This window comes from Platalea leucorodia, assembly GCF_965183815.1.
Source record: "Platalea leucorodia genome assembly, chromosome: 23".
Lineage (NCBI taxonomy): Eukaryota > Metazoa > Chordata > Aves > Pelecaniformes > Threskiornithidae > Platalea > Platalea leucorodia.
The window spans coordinates 2,070,237-2,089,969 of NC_138845.1; the positions used below are offsets into that span (position 1 = coordinate 2,070,237).

Consider the following 19,733-nt stretch of genomic DNA (forward strand, 5'->3'; position numbering starts at 1 on the left):
TGTCAAAGAAACCCACAGGAGGAGGGATGCACAAAGCACTTCCGTGGCCGAGGAGCTACGTGCAAGTCCAAAACACAATTCCAGAACCTGCTGCAGCTCCAGGCAGGTGCTGGGAAGAGTTTAGCAAGCCAAGGTGAGGGACTGCCGTGTGTCGAGGAGAGCTCAGAGACCCGCTCTCCTCCACGAGCCTCACGTCCAAACACTCGAGCTGGGATTCCTGAAGCACTTCAAGACAAAAAGAGAACTAGAAGTTGTGCCAGCCCTGCAGGAACACGCTGGACTTCCTTTATCCTCCCTCCAACCTCAACAAAAAGTTCCTCATTAGAGGAAGCCGATGCTGGCTACTTTCCGTACGATAGCTCAGTTGAATTTAAAGGTCGTAGGGTGCCTAGTGAGAAAGCGTGTCTAATAAAAGGCACAGAAACAACTGCAGTGCCAGCAGATTAAATTCCCCTAGCAAGAGGCTGAGTGGAGGGCTAACAGTCCTGGAAAGGTCACTCAGTACGAGATGCATTTCAAAGAAAGACAGGGACAAGGCAAGGCCAGGAAAAGCAGTTGGGAAGCGATGAATAAAACAACACAGCATGTCCCAAGAAGCCAAGCCATCAGAGAAGGGGAGGCCTGGGGTACTTGGGGCGCAGTGGGGCCCTGGCCCGGCTCCTGCAGGCCCCAGGTAGAAGAGGTAGGAGTCTGTACCCAGTTCAACATTGCAGTCTCAACCCTCTTCGGTCCTACAGCCAAACTTTAACACTGGAACCACTGCTGAGAAAAAGCAAGTGGGACACTGCGTTATGTTGTGACTGAACAGTGACCTGCAGGGGCATTCTTGCTGTTTCTGGGACAGCGCACAAGGGTGCAGAGCCAGGAGGGAACTGACAGTGCCCTGTTCTGCACTCTTAGCAAGTCCAGCAGGCACCAACCCAAAGACAATGATGCACCAGAGCCACAGAGCAAAGAGCGTGTCTTCCCTCTCCTCTCCGAGTTTATTATTATTTTAAGCGTTCATAAAGCACACTGCTAGTCAGAGAGCCAGCAGCGCTAGGACCCGGAACGGGGGTGGACAGCAAGACCTGCAGCAGCTCTGGCCTGCCAGCCCAGACAGGGATCAGTGAACCACCGGACACGCTGGCCTGAGCAAACACGAGCGGAGTGAGCCAGCTTCAGAGGACCGGAGAGGCACGTGGCACCCGGCCGGACAAGGGGCAAGTTTCAAAGGCACAGCACGAGGCATGAGACCTCTGTCCTCTCCTGTGATGTTGGAGGTCTCCTTGTACCTCCTGTGGATCACATGTCCATCGCTGCCCCGTGTGCTAGCGGCAGTTTCCAGCACCCTCGCAGGAGCGGCAGCAGGGAAAGTGTGGAACCTGCTCTCTTAGCTCCTATAAAGCCATGTAGAAGCAAAGACCGGGCCAAGGCACAGACTGGAGCGAGGCAGAGAGAAGGCAAAAAGCTGCTGTGGATAGTTCATCTAAAAGTGACATGACCCACCTGCTTTGTCAGGTACGCTGCCAAGGGCTACACAGCCTGCCAGCTGCTCAGAAAGACTTGGGGGCAGTTGGTCCCTGCATTGCCAAAGCCAGCCAGAGGACAAACCGATTCGAGGGAGAAAGGCTGTCCAGGGACAGTCAATGGGCACGGAATTAGCGCAGGCAAATCTGTGACAACAGGGGAGCTCGCCGGGTGCAGGGGCCAGGTTTGATCACGAGAGCAAAAAATCTAAATAAATAAGTAAGTTCTAAAGTCTTGCTCTGGGGCTGCCCTCACACGCAAAGCATTGGCCGTACCGTTCGGCAGGAGCAGCTGGCGGTGGCTGGGGAAGCAGTGCATGGCAGGGTGGCAAAGAAAGAATGCTGTTTTCTGTGCTGGTGCTTCTTCGAAAGAAGAGTGATTCTCAGCCCCTTTGAAAGTCCTTAGGAGCGTCATTCGCCCTGGTGGAGCCTGGCAGGGAACTGTGCCCTCTCCTCGAGACGGTTAAGCCAAAAGCAACAGCAGCAAGCAGGAAAGGGCTGGTATCACGCAAAGTGGCCCCACAGGGCTAACAGCAAAGCTTGTCCTCCCAGGCAGCGCCTCCTGCACAGCCCGTATCGATCAAGACGACCTGGCAGAGTCCCTCCAAGAACTGAATCCATCACGGCGAGAGAAAGTGAAAGGAGGAAGATGCTCAGCCCCGCGCAGGACAGACCCTAGACAGCAGCAGAAGCTAAACGAGCCCTTCAGAGAGAGAGGGAGATCAGCAGGTACCTCTGTGCAGATGCCAGGCTCAGGCTGGCAGTGTCCAGGGCTGAGAAAGGGAACCTCTGCCCTTCCAGCACTTTGCAAAGGCTCCCAGGAAATCCAGACTCCTTACAAAGCTGTAGCAGCAGAGCAAGTCGGTGCGGGCGGGAGCTCTCCGCTCATCTCAGCAGGATCAGTGGTTTTGCAGGCAGTTTTGCAGCACTTACATGTGCTCAGGGTGGTTCTGGAGACACTTGATGACATCAGTAACAGGTTTGCCCTCGTAGCAGATCCGATACACAGCTGTGAAGAGGGGGAACCTGTGGGCAGATGAACAAAGTCACCCCTTGCCCTGCCACCACAGCCGGCAGAGTCAGAACACTTCAACTTCTGTTGCGACGAGCAGGACCACTGGGCCGGAGCAGGCGGGACGGTGGCGCGGTGCCTCATCAACAGGCCGTTCCTGCCCAGCTGGTTTGGTGTGGGCAGCGCAGAGATTGACCTGACCAGCAGAGACACCGCGGGTGGGTATCCCCTCCCACAGCTGCAGGAAAGATCCCAGCCCCACCCCAAAAGAGCAGCCAAGGGAGATGAGAGCACTCACTTCTCCACTATGTTCTTGCTTTTAAGGATGCGATGCAGCTCAGCAGACGTCGGGGGACCCTGCAGCTTCTGCCCATTCAACATCTCCTTCTCCAGCTGCTCAATAGACTGAAACAACCCAACAGTGAGGGAGCTGGACCCTACAGCCCCATCCGCCGCCCCACGCTCCTTCCCTGGAGCCAGGCTGCGGCACTCAGCGAGTGAGGGCACGTTGCCGTGGTTCTAATTAGGTCCATCCTGCTGCCAGCTCAGCAGGTTGATGCCGATATCGATGTTGCCCGCTCCCCGCTCCGCTTACCTTCCCAGTCTTGGCAAAAGCCTCAGCCACCTTGCGGTTGCGGCCACCATAGCAGGTAGTGATGAGGTCAGCGACCCCGCAGCTCTCCAGGAAGGTGGAGGAGGTGACAGGGCCCTTGCAGAAGAGTTTGGCAAAGGCAATCATCTCCATCAGTCCCAGACGGATCACGGCAGCCTTCGTGTTGTCTCCATAGCCGAGCCCATCACAGAAACCAGCTCCTACAGCCACAACGTTCTGGAAAACGACAGCAGCATGGAGGGATCTGTTCCCAGCGGAGCTCAGGGCTTTGCTGTCTCCATGAGCTGCCTGTGTAATCACAAGCACAGGCTCCTGCCTGTGCCAGTGATCGTCATCCCTCCCAGCAGCTGCAGGACACAACCACGGTTCCCTCCAAAGTCTGGCCTTTGACCAGCGAGCCACCGTGCAATATCCAGGGGGGTTCATTCAGCTGGCAGCCTCCTCCCCAGGGCTCCCTGCAGAGCCCTGGAGAACCGCAGGCTCTGCTCGCCAAGACCTGCAAGCCCCAGTGAGCGGCTCACCCACCTTGAGAGCCCCGCAGATCTCTACGGTGTCAGCTTCCTGCACCACCGTCACGCGGAAGTTCGGTGTCTGCATCAGGTCCTTCAGCGTCTGCCCGTGCTGCATGTTCTTGCAGCCTGATGAGACAAAGGGAGGAGGAGGAAGACGATGGGGGAGGCCCTAAGGTAGGACTGTGCTGCTCTCTTGCCCGGTGCTGCGTTCCTGCCCTTACACCTAGTGCAGCGAGAGGAACCTATTGCCCAACTGACGGACATTGCTAAACATTTGCAGGTCCACAAAGTGCCAAGCACACACAGCCTGGCAGATAAGCAAGGTTCAACTTTGGAATTCCCAGAAGACAGGGACAATCCCTACCGCTGTGTCAAGCCAGACAGAAATGACATGCCCAGTAAAGGCATCTTCAAAGGTTGCAGATTTGGGTTTGGAGACCGCTGTTCTCTCTGTTCCTGCAGTGTTTCGGTGTGCTCGCAGTGATAGCATGCTCTGCTTACACCTCTCCCATCTCTGCAGCCTCCTGCACGGCATGTTTGCTTTTCTTTAAAATACAGACACTTTGAATCCCATAACTTCTAACCCAGCAAACTGTTCTGTTGGTTTTGGCTGCCGTGCGTGATTTACAAACAGTGCGGAGGATGTTAGGAACAGTCACCAGATGAACTTTCGAGCAGCCCTGGCTGGCTGAGCTCCAGGTGAGCGTCCCTTGAAGCCCAAGGAAATGAAGGCAGGAACTCTATTTCTAAAGGGCTTCTTGGTGTCCACCCCTTCAATTTGTGCCAGGCAGACTGCCTGATGCTCGGAGTCCGTGCTGGCAGGAACTTTTAGACACACAACTGTTTTTAATGAAGCGAGCACTCACATCGTAAACCCTGTGAATGAGTTCATCCAGCTCCTATGGAGTCTCACTGCCTCCGCAGGGAAAAAGGGCCGGCTCACCCTAGGCAGCAGTGGTTTAAGCTGCACCACACTCACGCCTTTGCCTCTTCCTACTCGTCAGAAACGAAGGCTGCTAACGAGGAGGGATGCTGGCTCCTTACCGATGGTTGTTTCACAGAACTTCTCTTCTGCCACTTCACTAGCAATGTTGGCCCCCATGAGGACGCTCATCTCTATTCCCAGTTTCTCGTGGATAATGTCCGAGATCAGCCTCAGCCCATCTGGTCCTTCATCCACCCCCTGGGAGACGACCAGGGACAGAGGTGAGCACCTGCCCCAATCCCGTCATTCCCTGTGCTGGAACGCTCCGACTCTCATCCCAACGGCCCCCAGGGCTCCGTTGCACCCCGCTCCTCAGCGCTTGAGATCCCCCACATGCCCTCACCCTTCTCCTCCACCAGTACCCCTCCAAATCCCCACAAAGACTCTGCCCCCACTTCCCACTCTCCCCATGCCCCCCCATAACCCTGCAGCCCCGTTTCTACTCCAAAACCCTGGGATTCCCCTTTGCGGCCTCTCTGAGCCAGGCTGCTTCCAGCTAAGCCCCCTTGGGCCAGCGCTCCTCCTGCTCCCACCTTGATGAGCGACACCCCAACAGCATCTTTCTTCACGTGGCCCTTGAGCTGGTCACAGACTTTGCCGATAAACTGGTGGGGCACCACGAACAGGAGGACGTCAGCCCCAGCACAGGCTTTCAGCAGGTCTGGCTCTGCTACCTGAAGAGAGTATGACTGTCATCAGGGACCTGTGTCTGTAGTTGTGCGTGTCCTGAATCCAGGAGAAGGGGAGCAGGGGCTTGAGAGCAACTGCCGGGGGCTTCCCTGGAAGGGAAGGAAGGGCACAAAGTCGCTGCCCCGAGGTCCCCTTCCAGGGCTGGCAGGGCAGAGGGGCTGGGGCAGAGCAGGGCGAAAGCAGCCCGAGCTGGTCCCACAGGGGTGGTGCAAAGAGCTGGGATCCTCCTGGGAGCCCGAGCAGGGCAGTGCCAGCCGAGGGGCTGAGCGCGCAGCCGGGGCAGCAGCTCCGCGGGCTCCCTGCACGCTGCCGACGCCAGCTCGGAGGCAGCCACGCAGCCTCACACCCAGCCCGTGGGATGCCAGAGCGGGGGCAAAGCGGGGCAGCGAGAGCAGCCAGGGCTGCAGCTCGTCCAAGCACAGATCGAGGTCGCCGGGAAGGCGTAACCGGGTCCCGTGCAGCCCGGTGCATCCCCTACCTTCGCACACCCAGGACAGCAGGGCTCCGGCAGCTCCCGGCAGAGCTAGTTATTACCTCTCACCAGAGAGCCCGGCTCTCAGCACCGGAGCTTGTGCTCAGCGGAGAGGCCGCCGGCGAGCCACACTCACCACGTTGGGGGGCAGCTTGTGCCCTGGCAGGTACTTGACATTTTCGTGCTCCGTGTTGATGATGTCCGTGAGCCGCCGGCCGCCCACCTCCTCCTCCAGCACCCACATGTTCACCTGGTTCTCGAAGGTGCTCAGCCGTGCCGCATTGCTGCCGGCGATCTTGGCGATGGCTGAGCCCCTGCGTGGGCAGAGCAGAGCCGTAGGCAGCGGGCACCGAGGCCGCTGGCACCAGGGAGCCCAGCACACCACAGGTGACTGGGGTCCTGGTGAAACGGGGATGGCTGCACCGGGTACCGTGGGCACCGGGGAGGACGGGGACCGCGCCGTGCTCGAATTTGGGCGCCGGGCGCCCAGGCGGGAGGTGCTCACCAGTTGCCGGAGCCCACGATGCAGACTTTCTTGCCACCCATGGTGCAGGGAGCCAGGGCGCTGTGTAGCGCTGAGCCCGCCGCTGGTATTTCAAGGTCGCCCGGAGCAGGGGCGGCCCCGTCCCGCCTCCGGCCCCGCCTCGCCCCGGGGGGAACCGGGCACCCCGGGGTGGCCCAGCCGCCGCTCTCCCAGGCACAGCCGGTGCCCGCAGCTCGGCGTGCGGCGACGCGGGGCTGCGCCGTGGGTGCAAATTGCTCCCCTGAAGCCAAGGTGAAATAGCTCGGATCGCAGAACTGGGAGTCCTGACTGCTGAGCCTCTCTCCCCCTTTTTCTGCATAAAAGCATTTTCTTTTCCCCCTCGTCCCAAGAAGCGCCGTTTCCAACCCCAAGAAAGGAATATGAACCATCTGGTTGCAGACCCGGGACACAACTCCCGCCCTGATCTCACAGCCCCGAGCAGCGCACGACCTGCCTGGCCTTAGGCAAACTGCCCTTCTACGTACAGAGGATCTCCTCCCCTCGCAACAAGGGCTTCCAGGTTTTCTGCAAAGCATTACATTTCCACTTTTGCAACCAAGGCAGGGTGAAGAGCGCAATGCCCCTTTTGCATAGTTTTAAACCCTTGCATGTAAACTTTAATACAGTTTTCTCAAAATTATGCCCGACCCCCATGGGGCTTGTAACACAGCGCTGCAAGGCAGCGGCGTGGAAACCGGGCTGTCTACATTTTACCAGCAGCTTGGCCACTGGATTTCCAGTTTTGCTCAAGTTACTTTGTTTACCACAAAAGCACTTTGCAAAGGCTCAGCAGACTCTGCAAGCCAGGAGATCCTTACATGAAAAGCTCTCTATAAAAGGCCAAAACATGAAGAACATTTTCTCTCCAGTCTCTTAACCCAGTTGGCTTTGTTAAAAAAAACACACAAAAGTACAGACGAGTACATGAAGTGTCATCCACCAAGGCAGCTGCTGAGAGAAAGCGTGCTGTCAGCACAGAAGGAGGGAGGACAGCTTCCTTCACAGGAGGCTTTTATTAAAACTGGGTGACGTCTACAAGGATACAGTACAAAAAAGAAATTTTGGTCCATGGAAAAAAACATAATATTCAGTTAAGAAAAGCAGTTATTCTGCAACAGCTATGTTTGCCTACGCAGTACTCAGCATCCTTCACGTGTGATTACCCTGAGGAGTCAGTGGGCTGCTTCGTCAGCACCAAGACCTTCACCCCAGTACCACAGAGGAGCCATTTCCTAAAGGGGCAAAGAAGGGAAGTCGAGAGTCTATTACTCACAGACATGTAGTAACACAGACACGAGGAGTAGGGCCACCCAGGCTCCCAAACTCATAGCAACCTTCCCAACCCCACCAAAGCTGGGTGTGGGGATGAGGGGGGTTTGTCAGTAACACGATTTTGCAGCTATTCCAAGAGAATATGACCAACTTTCAAGTCCGTTTGCATTACAGTCCCGAGCAGAAATACTGAGATCCGGGTTAAGAGAAGCCGTTCTCTTACACCTGACCGCTAGTTCGCTAGTAATTCATTCCATGAAGAGGCGTCTGGGCTGCTACTCCCCACAGTAGAGAAAATCTACTTGTACATTCCTGAACCATGCTGGGCCTTGTGGCAGCCCCAGAACCTAAAACTTGACTAAAAACCACAGGAGCTTCAGCATGGCAACACCTACTAACTCGCATATGCTTGGAGCTCCGTCCATTCCCAAGGACTGTCCCGTTACACCCTCAGATCCACACGAAGGAGGCTCTGGTCCCCACAGCAAGTGACACAGGATAACTGTCCCGAAGGAATGAGCCTACACCGCTGCGCCCCTGCACAATTCCACCAGGCAGCTGCTGCATCCCCTCGCCCTGGTACGGGGAGAACAAGCAGCCGGATGGCTTGCTGGAACCACAAGCGTAGGTCTTTCGAAGTGCAGAGAAGTCTCACCACGCCACAATGCCTCATCTCCCCTGTGATCCCGGCCTACGACAGTCTGTCAAAGAACACGAAGGGAACGGGGCAGGGAAAAAGGGACAAGGGAAGAAGCGATTCTCTACACAGTCCAGTAACTTCCTCAAGGAGGAGAGTGACCTGTGAGGCAGCCCAGTGCAGCAGCACCCTCCGAGCGAGGGAGTAAGGGCAGGGAGGTATGTCAGCTCACGGCATCCTGCCCACTACGTCTCCTGGCACCTTGCTATAGAACGAGGCAGGGAAGAGACCCGCGCCAGAACTCCACCCTTCCAGCAGATCCAGGCTTCCCAGACCCAGGTCTCACATGTGCCACAACTAGATGCTAGTTGGGGAGGAATGGGCTGTGGTTTCTGAAATCGAGAAAGGCTCCAAGTCAGCAGTCGTACTGGCTACCGGGGACACTACGGGCAGCGCGGAGTCAAGGGGAGGCTCTGGGGAGCCTTGGGACTGACAAGGCAACAGTCAGGAAGAAAACCAGGTAGAAATGTGTGCTCGTTGGAGCCCGTCTGCTCGCCACACCCCAGAAGACCCCAGGTGTCCTGGAGTTGCCCCAACAGGGACAATGCCAGGATGAATAATGATGTGGGCCTTGCTGCCGGAGTGGGATTACGTGAGCCTTAACAGCGTACTCTGCAGCTCTCTGTCTCCACAAATAGCTGTGATGCCTTCTGGCTGGGGAGGAGCGGAGCAGCCTATGTGTTACGGATGCCCAGGGCCTGCTCCAATTCCTGTCGTCTTTGCTGCACCTGCAAGAGAAGCCAGAATCACAGCATTAACATACTCAGATGGTGCAGCACCACAGCATCTGAGTAACACAGGACCCAGCTGGAAAAGGGTGAACTCAAACCGGGACCAAGATGCAGCAGCAGCGTCTTAGTGAAGCCTGGCACTGCCAATTTCCACCGTCAGCACGGAGCGGCAGGTACTCTGAGCCACTGCGTATGGAGAGGGACCCCTGCTCGGGGACGCTCACCTTGGAGTAGAAGTATCTGCAGACGGCTTCCTGAGCCCACGGCTGGAAGTAGAACTCAGCTCTACGCTCCTCTTCAGGATTCCCAACAACATCAGTCATTGTCTGCAGAGCACAAAGGACAAAACAGTTCAGGGAGCGCAAAAGCTGTGGCTGTGCTGAGCAAACCCACCCCCCCCCCCCCCTTTCCTCAAAGACATTTCAGTACAGTCAGGTCAGGTTCTTACGCTTGACTCCAATTCTAGTCTTGCTTTCTGAGCAGGAAATTGCTTCTCTCTCTCTGTGGGAGCTGGTTATAATGAGGGAAGCGTGTGACTGGATCCACCTTCCACACAAGACAAAGCTTTTACCTTTAAATCCCGGCACTGGGACTGTAGCCAGTCGTTGATGAAGCCCTGAGGATCTCGGGCAAAGCTCAGCATGAACTCACGCTGGGTCTTCAGCTGGTTAATTGTCTCTATTGTTTCATGAATCTGAAGGAGATAAGCACAGCAACTGAACTGCTGAATAGGGGAAAAAGTCAGACAGAAACATCAAGAGACCCAACACATGAAGGTGAATTCTTATACTCCCTGCTTGACTTATACCTATCAGATAGGATTTTCAATTCCCAGTTTCCTGCTCTAAATATTACCTATTGTCCCACTGACCGTTTGCCTGAAACCTACGCTTCCAGGTAAAACCACCTGTTTGTAAGCGTGGCTGACCCCGCTCCAGCTTCCAAATGCACAACAGAGCAAAGCCGAACTCCTGTCCTGTTCGGGGCTGGCCTCCAGAGACACGTTCCTACCCAGCAGCGAGGAGGGCAGAGCTGAGGGAGCTCTTCCTACCTTGTTATCCAGAGCAGCAATTTCCTGTTGACTGGCTGTGGACAGCAGAAAGGAATTCATCTGAGTTTTCAAGGTATCATCCACCTCCACATCAATGTCATAGCAAGCTGTTTTCTTCTGGTCATTTGGGTCAACACTAGGGGCATCGACAAGAAAGAAGCCAAAATAAGCGAGTAGCTCAAGAAAGCCCCAAATTGTAGCTCCTCCGGGATGACGCAGCATACGGACTGCAGGCAGGGACAAGCCACAGGGCGTTCAGCTCTGACACCAAGCAGCAAAGCTCCACCGATGGCTTTGCTGCACAAGGACCAAGCGATTGCTCCAAGCAGATTTCTATCTACCAAAGTGTAATGCAAAGGACAGCATGAACGTGGGAGTGCCTTGTGGAAAAGAGGGATGTGGTAAACGAAAGAGGCGGCTGTTCTTGTACAAAGAAACAATGACAGGCAACATGGGAACTGCTGCTGAAAATCAGAACGTTACATCGTCTTCCTGTGCCAGCCTCATCCACCCCTTCCACTCTTCTTCCTAGAAATGGGAAGTCAAGTGGACCCGTCTCACCTGATCACATGATTAATGATGATCGGTTCTGGGGGCATAAGCAACGCGTGCAGTCTTTGTGGGATTTCGGAGAACTTCATCCGCTGGGATTCAAATATCTGTGACAGAAACACAGGGCTAAGGAAAGGAAGGGGAGCTCAGGGCCAGCGATCCCTGGCTGCTGGCAAAGGCAAGCTGAAACAGTCGCTTGTTCCAGCCACGCTGTTACCTGCTGGAGGTATTTGTCACAGATGACATACTCCCGTTCGTGGGGGTCCTGGAGCTTGTGGGTCTTGATATATTGCCACAGTGCCTGGATGATCACTGGACGGGTCTGAGTGTGAATCCCCAGGAGACGAGCCAAGCGGGGATCCAATTTGAACTGGGGAGGCTGAAACAAAGAGCACAGAAAGGTGAGATGGCCACAGGCACAGCAAACAGTACACGCCCAGCACTGCTACTCCCAACATCTTACCTGGTAATCCAGCATCAGAAGGACAGTACAGCGCACGTTGACATCTCCTGGCCTCTTCACCTGGAAGCCATCCGTCTCCTGAGTTGTAGCAGTCCTGTGCCACTGGAACAGGAGAGGGCATTGAGAAGCACCCTCACACTTGGTTCCCTTTGCTCCTGCTGCTTGGTATCCAACAAGCTTGCCAGTAAATCCCACCCACCTAGAGAAAGGTCACCTTATTCCCACTTACAGCTTGAAACAAGAGTTAACACATTTGTTCAGCCCCCCAGCAAGTCAAGGAAAAGCTAAGATAAGAAGTCAAGAGCTCCTGGCTCCCAGCCACATGTTCAAGCCTTAAGTATCCCCACCTCTCAAGTTACAAATGATATACAAACCCCGTCTGCTGAAACACCAACCCATTTTAGAGGTAACACAGCAAAAAGAAGCTCACCTCTACTAGGTGATTGTCAGGGCCATACAGGTCTTTATCAAGTTCAATGACCAGAGATTTAAAGAAGGATGAGAACTTTCTTTTCTGCTTGGTGGCATCATATTTGGACAAAGCAGACTGCAAGCAACACAGGAAGGAAAAGTGTTAGGACAGCAAGTCTCAGCACTCAAGCACAGCCACCGTGCATGACAGTGTTCCTTTAAGTTCTGAACACCTAAATTCACCAACGTGTGCTTGAAAATCAAGTTCCAAGACAGAAAGTGAAAGACTGAGTTGAAGATGAGCTTGCAGGAATTAAATCGCTCAGCAATTACATACAACGCAAGTGCCCTGGTTCTCAGAGCCAGGGTACACAAGTGCCACTGATAGGCTCTCACCAGTAATTCTTATAGCTATAAGAACTTTGTATAACTCATGTCCTGCCATGGGGATACCCATCGGTCTCCAAGTTGGGCTCTCGGTCTCGTCACCATCAGACTCCTTGGAAAACAGAGATGAAGGAGGATATCAAGCCCTTCGCTATGCTCTCAGACACTAAGAAACTGGTTTCATTGCCAATTCCAGATCCATAAAGTCACCTCTGTGGTTGGGTATTTCACACTTACATCTTCCAGCAGCCGTCCTTCCACCCGAAGCTCCCAGGAGGCGACTGTTCCTTCACCATCCTCTGCGTCCGACTTGGCTGGATTGAAGGTATTGGAGATAAAAATACGTAGCTTTCGTTTTTGCTAAGAGAAAAAGCATCGGCTCGGTGTTAATTCTGAAATAAAGGGCTGACTATCTTGCTTATCTTTTGCTAAAACGAAGCTCCATGTTTTAGCTGCCTCATATTCCCCCTCTCCCAGGGCAGACAGCAAGGAAAGAGGCATTTCTGGTTCCACTCCTTGGTCATGTCTGGAGCGTTAAAATTCCTGATACGCCACGCTTACAGGGACACGACCCAAGCTGCAGTGCCCTCCTGCTGTCTTAACTAAAGTAAGAGCCTCCAAACCTTGCTTACGATAACCATGAACGCAGCCCTCCCCTACCTTAATGGGTCGCTTCAAAGCCTCCTGGATATCCAGGCGTTTCCTCATGATCGTCTGGTCCAACTTCCTTTCAAAGGCCAGCAAGTCCATATAGGCCTGAGACTCGGGTACGAGTTCACGAATCTACAGCCAATCAAGAATGCAAATCACCGTCAGCTCGCCCGCACTTCTCCCGTCTACTTCGCATCAACACGGGCTGCAACTGCATGAGCCACTCACCCTCTGAGGTAGAATTTTGTCAGCCATCTTCTTCTTTTTAGCGCTGTTAAGGAAGGAGATGCACACACAGGCATTAAAATGGCAACCACTTTGTGCAAATTAACTGTAGGTATTCACAAGGGGAGCAAGAGGACGGCTTATTCTCTGGTTTAGTACTGCAGCATTAGCAGTGCCCTCAGCCGGGATGCCAGTCTCGGGCCCAGGCTCTCGTTTTCAGAGGCACTCGTCGTTACCGTCAGTGCACGCAGAGCCGGGCTCTTTATTCCCCCCAGCCCCTGCCAGGCCTCCAGCACCGCAGAGCTGACGAACCCTGCAGCAGTGTGACTAACCGACTACCTGAACGTTTCACATCCCCTGCGAGAGCTTCGAAAGCGGGGTTACATCACGTTGGAAAGGGCCTAATCAAAGTGACTCTCTAGCCTCAATTACCTTTAGATTGACTTTTCTAGGAGACGCATTTTAGATCAAGGGATGAATTACCGGTGCTACTGGGGAATCACATTATACTGCCAGAAACGTTACATAAACTTGCTCTTGCCTAGCAGCTGCACGTTAAGTCTTTTATCTGCTGGAAGCTCCCCCCTCCCAGAGAGGAGGCTGCGGGAGAAGGCTGACGGCCCTTTCAGCCACCCAACGAAACGAAGCCGTGAGAAGCCCAGCACGAAGGGAGAGCGCCCCGACACAGCCGAACAGAAGTGCTTTGTGCCCCATGACCCCCAGCCGGTGACCGACGCTTCCCGCTGCCCCAGGCCCGGCCCGGGCCCCGCTTCAGCGAGGACTCACCACTCCCTCTCCCATTTCGGGGGTGCCTGTCCGCAACCCCCAAACCCGGCCTCTCCCCGCGGGGCCTTTGGGGAGAGAGGCAACGCGTCTGTGCCCCTGCCTGGGGATGCCCTGGGACACCGGGGATGCCCTGGATGCCTGGGATGCCCCCGCTGCCCGAGATGCCTCGGGACGCCCTGGGACACCGGGGATGCCTCGGGCTGCCGCGGGATGCCCGGGATGCCCTGGGACACCGGGGATGCCTCGGGATGCCCCCGCTGCCCGGGATACCGGCCCTTACTTGTGGTTGCGGTTGGGGACGGCCTGCGGTTGCACCTGCTGGAGCTGCTGCGGCGCCGGCCTCTTGCGGGCCTGGTCCAGGCTGGCCTGCGCCATCCCGGGCCGCACCGCCGGGCTCCCGCCGTACCCGGGCGGCCCCATGGAGGGGCCCTGCGGCGCCAGCCGGCTGCCCGGTAACATTCCGGGGCGCTGCGGAGAGAAGAAAACCGGTCCAGCGCCCACCGGGAGGGGCCGGCCCCGGCCCCGGCGCCCCCGCTCCCTCCCGCCCCGCCCCGCGCAGCGCCGGTCCGCGCGCCCCCGCCGGCCCCTCCCCCGCCTCACCGGGTAGGCGGCTCCCGGCAGCGGCGAGCGGTACAGGCTCTGTCCCGGAGCCGGGCCCATGCGCACCGGCCCGCCCGGCGTGCCCGGCCCCAGCGCGCCGGCCCCGGCAGCGGCCCCACCGCCGCCGCCGCTGGGAGTCACCGACTGGAATCCCGCCCGCGCCGCCATCTTCTCCAGCACAAAGGGGAGCGGGCCGGAACCGGACGCACGCCATAGAGAGCTCGCGCGGGTGTCGCGCTAGAGAGGCGCCGCCCACAACCGCCGCCCTCTGCCGGCCGGAGGCCCGCGCTAGGGGGTGGTGGGAGGGTGCGGGGTCCCGGGGGTGCTGGGGCCATGGGGGTCCACGGGAGGGTGGTCCTGGGGGGATATGGGGGGTGCAGGGTCCCGGGGGTGCTGGGTCCGGGTCTGGGGGGTGCTGGGGCCACAGGGGTCCACGGGAGGGTGGGCCTGGGGGATATGGAAAGGTGCAGGGTCCCGGGGCAAGGTCCCAGGGCTATATGGGAGGGTGCAGGGTCCCGGGGCAAGGTCCCAGGGCTATATGGAAAGGTGCAGGGTCCCGGGGCAAGGTCGTGGGAGATATGGGAGGGTGCAGGGTCCTGGGGGATTAGGGAAGAGTCTGGGGTCTGTGAGGGTTGCTCTGGGGGGAGCAGGGGGCAATGTTCATGGGGAGCCTGTGGGGGATGCAAGGGCCACGGGGGAGTGGGGAGTCCCATGGGTGCTAGGAGCAGGGTGGGAGAGGCAGGGGTGGGTGCTGGGGGTCTCATCTCTGCGCAAAACCACCTGTAAGAGAACTTGCAGCTCCTTGAATCCTCAGGCTGGCAGCCACCGAGCTCTGTTCAGGCGGGCGCAGGGGCTCACCTACCTGCCTTGGCTGACATCGCACCCATTCTGCTCTCTCCTGTCCTAACTTAGCCGGGCTGATTTCCATCGCAGCCCTCAGAGTTACTGCACTGTTACAGTCAGAGCTGCTCCGGAGTTGAGGAGGGTCGGGGCGTCAGTCCCGCGCTTGCCAGGCCCTAACTGTAGCGCTCCCTGTTATAAATGTGTGTGTGTTGCAGGAGATGCTGGTCCTGAAGCCTCCCTTGCTCTGGGATATGCTTGGAGTGCTGGGCTTTGCCTGCCCCAGGCATGGAGGACTCCAATGTGCAGACCATGAATGGAGTCAGTTTGTTCAGGTTTTGGCTGAGCACCCAGGAAAGGGATTCCTATCTCCCTCGACAGTGACTGGCATTGCTACAGAAAGCACGATGTTAGAATTAAAGGCCACTTTCTGCAAGTATTAGCATTAAGTTCCCTATTCCCCGGAGCGCTTACTCTTGCGGTTGTTCAGAGAGAAAAAGGGACACAAATCCCACCACCGTTAATCTGTGAAAAAAAGCCAAGGGAGCAGTCACGCCACAAGTATTAATTAAGCAATTAATGATGATCATAGGTCATTTCGGAGGCTGTCCTGTACAGTGCAGAGCATTGTTGAGTGAGTAAAGAAGTGGGGATGTGTTGGCACCTTTTCTGCCAGATACGGCATTTCCTACCCTTGATGAAAAACACGAAGCTTTGAGCACAGCCATTAACTGTTGTCTCAGCATCCATGTGTCCGTGCAGTTAATTTAATGCCACCACTGACAGGCTTGGCGCCCAGCAGCCTTATGAAATATTCATGGGGAGGAAAAGCAGTGGAACTTATCTGCTCCGTATTGTTCAGATGCAACTTTGACTGAGACTTGAAGCCTGGCAGGAGCCTTTTGGGCAGGCTGGAAAGCTGCCTGGCCCTCCTGGGAGGGACACACAGAGGGAGGCGGGATGGGAGTGGGAGAAAGCAAGGACTAACCTGAGAAGCGGAGAGAGGGAGGTGAGACTCGGAGAGCTGCTCAGCTCGGCACAGGGAGCAGGTGAGCTGCGGGGTCCTGAGAGACCCCACGCTGCATGAGCCGAGCTGGGAGCGACCCCGGCCCTCTGTCCCCAGGGCTGGTCTCTGACCAGTCCTCGTCCCCTGGTATCAGCTGCATTTTATAAGAAGCACGGGGATAAAATAACCCCAGCTTCCTTGGCTCAGCATCTCCTTGCACTTGTCCTTTCTCCTTTCCTCTGCCCTGAGGGTTTGGCTGGTTCGCTCCTCCCAGTGGAAACGGTTTGCAAAACGTTACCCCGTGCACCTTCGCTTTACTGCACCTGCTGGCGCGAGGCAGCGCCTCCAAAACCTTCTTCCCCAGTCGGTACGGCTCTGGCTCCAGGCAGCCGAACAGCATCCAGGACTGGGTAATTATGTCTCAGCGCCTGTTTCTGCTGGCAGCTTCAGCACTGAGCAAGTGGTAACTGGGAATTATTGCCAGGGAGGAGAAGAGGTGATGCTATCTCTGCCGTGGTTATATGCGTGTTGCATGATTAATCCTTGCTCTGTAGGGTTTCAGCAGCCACACAATCTGCAAGGTAAACACAGCGGCGTGCAAGCAGGTGCTTCCCAGCATCTCTGGCCTAGGTGTGTCACACCCCGTCCTCGCGTGGATCATCAGAGATGCTTCCCGTGAAATGTAATTAACTCCTTGTCTTGTGCCCAGCGTGAGTCTCGCACCACCGAGTGACAGACGTGGATGCACACACGCTGCCTGCACCACACACCTTGCAGGCTGCCAGCCCCGTGCAGCCTACGCGCGGCGCGCCCAGCCGTGCCGTAAACCCGAGCAGGCTGGAGCTCCCCGGCCCGCGTACCCTGCCCCGCCGCGCACGGATCGCGTGCACGGTACAGCCTTGAGTCTGAAAATGTGCAGCTTTTCCAATTCGCATCTGAGAGCTGCTCACGTTGGTGTCCTGGCTGGCTACTCGCCGTACGCCCCTGGGAATTGCATCGGCTGTGCTGCCTTTGGGGTCCAGGCGCCTCCTCTGCGCGGCCGTTCCAGGCTGCGGCTCCCAGGCATCATGTCCAGCGGCAGCAGAAACCTCAGACCGCCGCGCTGGGGCTGGGGATGCGCCTATGCAGCGCGAGGCTGTGACAGATGGATGGGGTGACCTGCTCCCAGCACAGCCCAGCAGGTTAATGGGGAGCTGTGGCAGAGATTACAGCTTGCAGAGACAGGGTCAGCGCCTGCCCCCTGCAACAGGAGCTGCTGCGAATGCCGCTGTGCAGGGAGCAGGCACGGTCAGCTGCTCTGGCTACTCACAGGGGCTGGCTGCAATTAATTTAGGTTCATTAACTCCCTTCTGGGCTTAGCTATATTATCTTGTTCCTATTCAAAGCCCACCCTGTGGCCTTTGCAGCACCAGCTCTGGCAGAGAAGGACCAGAATAGCACTAAGACCGTGCTAGTTTAAATGCAAAACGCCCATCTGCCATTTCCAGGAGCGACAGGGACATGGGCAGAGCCAAGTGACCGGGGGAGTTTGGCATTTCAGTATTCCCTGCCCACTGCCCACTCGCTATTATTCAGTCTCCATGGGGTCCTGAGGGCTTTTTTGGATGCCCAGTGTTGGATCTGGCATGTTACTTTTGCTCTTTGTAGCTGGAAAATTTTAGGACAAGAAGCGTGTTTACATATGGCTGGTGCTACAACTGCTACTAACTTGGTTAAATTAAACCCAGGTGCTATTCAAGCTGGTGACTCATTTCTGCTGAATCTCAGGTGTCTGTCCCAAAGCACAGAAGTGTTAGAGTTGTCAAAGATTAGCAGCTGTGCATATGTTAATTCTCCTCCCCCTGCTTGAGAGCAAAAGTCAGTTCCCATCCTCCAGTCCTAAGGGTCCCTCGGGGCGCGTTCCCGTGGCAGCGCGGGACCAGGCAGCGATGCTGGAGCTCGGGTACCCGGAGCAGCCGCCTTAGCGCAGCGCTGACGTTAATGGGACTCTGTTCCACACCGGCTCCGATGGTGCTGGTATTCCTGTGCGCGTTTAAAGACAGCACTGGAAGCCTGGACCAAAGCTTAATCCTCCCCCCTCCTTTTGGTCTTGGCTCCAGGATTTCAGCGCTGCCTTCAAGAGCACCCTGGGATGACGCCGTCCCCACCTGCCTCCTCGGGGAGCGTTTGCAGCAGCTCGGCAAGAGAGAAAGGCTCAGCGTTCAGGAGTTATATCATTCTTTATATCATCGTTAAGAGTAGCAGGTATTGATGTACAATGCATCTGTCATCTTATTGTGCTTCCTATGAAAATGTGTGTACATAGTACAGATACCAGAGAGAATTCAACACTTTATACACTTGAAGGCATTCAGAGATCAGTAACAGAAAAAAAAAATAGCACAAGAACAAGGCCTAAATGCTACTAGATGGGTATCTACACTGATATGATGCGTATATAGAGATATATATATATGTACACATATATATATAGTCATATATATTATATATAAGAAATATAAAATGCAGATGACATAATAGAAACGAACGAAAGAGTGTATGCTTCAACAGGTGAGCGTCAAGGTCAAATCCCAGCCCCATCTTTAAAAGCTTTAATGGGAAAGAGAAAGAAAATAAATAAATGAAACGCAATGAAACATTAGGAAAAATCCATAAGAAAATTTATGGATGTGGCTGACCCGTCATCTTTGGGCGATCGCTGGATACAAAGGACTGACCCCCAGTTCCTAATTTTGGTCAGGAAGCAAATAATAATAATAATGACAATAATAAAAACAAAACTGCAGTTTAGAAATAATAATTACTAAAAAGACTTATTGCAAAAGCTTTAAAGATAAGTAGCACTTCAGCCCTGGGAGGGCTCTTGCTCGATGTGTGGGGCCTGGGGGCTGGCAGGGGCTGGGGGAGGCCAATTTCCACTGGCCCTCGAGCGAAATGGCGGTGCGCTTGCAGGCCCGGGGAGCAGAGACTCGGCCAGTGCCGGACGGCCGGGCCCGGCTGCCAGGGCTGGTCTCTGCGTGCCGGGGAGAGGGCAGTGACGGGAGGAGCAGCGGCGGCCCCGGGGCAGCGAGCCGGCAGGCGCCCCGAAGACGCCCAGGGCTGGCGGTGCCCGGGGGCAGCTGCTGTCGGGGGGTTCGGCGGGGTGGGAGCCTGCGGTCCCGTGGACCAGAGCACCCTTTGCCATGGGGCGTCCCTCAACCTAGGAACCCTTTCGGTGTTGGGGCTCCTCTGCCCGCCTGGCCAAAGCGGTGCCAAGGGGCCGTCCCTCGTGGTGCCCCTGGCCGAGCCGGGCCGGTGGCTGCAGCCGAAATGGGGGCCAGGAGTTTTCCTTCCGCCTTTCTCCCCGAGGATGGCTGTTTTTGGGGGCCGCACGGGGTAGCCCCAGGTTCCCTGGGGACAGGAGGGACTGCGGGGCAGGGCTGGCGCTGGCCAGGCTGCGCAGAGCCCAGGAGAGATGGGCAGGGAGACCACACCATCGCTCGACCCGATGAGGCCGAGGGAGAGTGCCCGGGCGGCGGGGTCTTCAGTGCCGAGGTGGCACCCCCTGGCCGAGTCCCCTCGGGTGCTCGTGGCCGGCCAGCGAGCTCGGTGGCTGGGCACCACCGTCCCTGGGGCAGGGTGCCGAGGAAGACGTTTCGGAGAGGTGGAGTCGCCCCATCTTCATGCGCATGGAGTGGCCAGGAGTGCCCGGGCAAGGGTGGGCTGCGGGCCACCACGGTCCCAGGGGACAGCGAGGCTCTTCTGGG

The 19,733-nt window shown here is 56.4% G+C and overlaps 2 protein-coding genes across 2 annotated transcripts; both read right to left on the reverse strand.

Moving 5' to 3' along the window:
• Positions 1–938: 938 nt before the first annotated feature.
• Positions 939–6,913, reverse strand: GPD1 (glycerol-3-phosphate dehydrogenase 1). Its single transcript, XM_082332463.1, has 8 exons — positions 6,298–6,913; positions 5,929–6,106; positions 5,164–5,304; positions 4,690–4,828; positions 3,659–3,771; positions 3,116–3,349; positions 2,819–2,925; positions 939–2,534 (listed from the first exon to the last, which is right to left on the reverse strand). The coding sequence occupies exons 1-8, from the start codon at positions 6,849–6,851 to the stop codon at positions 2,438–2,440; spliced, it is 1,563 nt and encodes a 520-aa protein (XP_082188589.1). The 5' UTR covers positions 6,852–6,913; the 3' UTR covers positions 939–2,437.
• An 88-nt stretch (positions 6,914–7,001) lies between these two features.
• On the reverse strand, positions 7,002–14,323 carry SMARCD1 (SWI/SNF related BAF chromatin remodeling complex subunit D1). The gene is made up of 13 exons (XM_082332479.1): positions 14,142–14,323; positions 13,822–14,009; positions 12,759–12,801; positions 12,540–12,662; positions 12,117–12,239; positions 11,512–11,628; positions 11,082–11,183; positions 10,836–10,997; positions 10,628–10,725; positions 10,067–10,202; positions 9,587–9,709; positions 9,240–9,341; positions 7,002–9,012 (listed from the first exon to the last, which is right to left on the reverse strand). Exons 1-13 carry the CDS (start codon positions 14,307–14,309, stop codon positions 8,959–8,961), a joined length of 1,539 nt encoding a protein of 512 aa, XP_082188605.1. The 5' UTR covers positions 14,310–14,323; the 3' UTR covers positions 7,002–8,958.
• Between the last annotated feature and the right edge of the window lie 5,410 nt (positions 14,324–19,733).

Bases quoted from the DNA above. Each gene is read 5' to 3' on its own strand.
- GPD1 (XM_082332463.1), bottom strand. From the start codon at position 6,851: ATGCTTTGCAGAAAACCTGGAAGCCCTTGTTGCGAGGGGAGGAGATCC. The intron at 4,829-5,163 runs GTGGGAGCAGGA...GTCGTCTCCCAG, and splicing joins TTGGGGTGTCGCTCATCAAG to GGGGTGGATGAAGGACCAGA. The intron at 3,350-3,658 runs GTGGGTGAGCCG...GTCGTTTTCCAG, and splicing joins AGATCTGCGGGGCTCTCAAG to AACGTTGTGGCTGTAGGAGC.
- SMARCD1 (XM_082332479.1), bottom strand. From the start codon at position 14,309: ATGGCGGCGCGGGCGGGATTCCAGTCGGTGACTCCCAGCGGCGGCGGC. The intron at 12,663-12,758 runs GTGAGTGGCTCA...GATTGGCTGTAG, and splicing joins ACAAAATTCTACCTCAGAGG to ATTCGTGAACTCGTACCCGA. The intron at 9,710-10,066 runs GTAGGAAGAGCT...TATCTCCTTCAG, and splicing joins TTGCTGCTCTGGATAACAAG to ATTCATGAAACAATAGAGAC.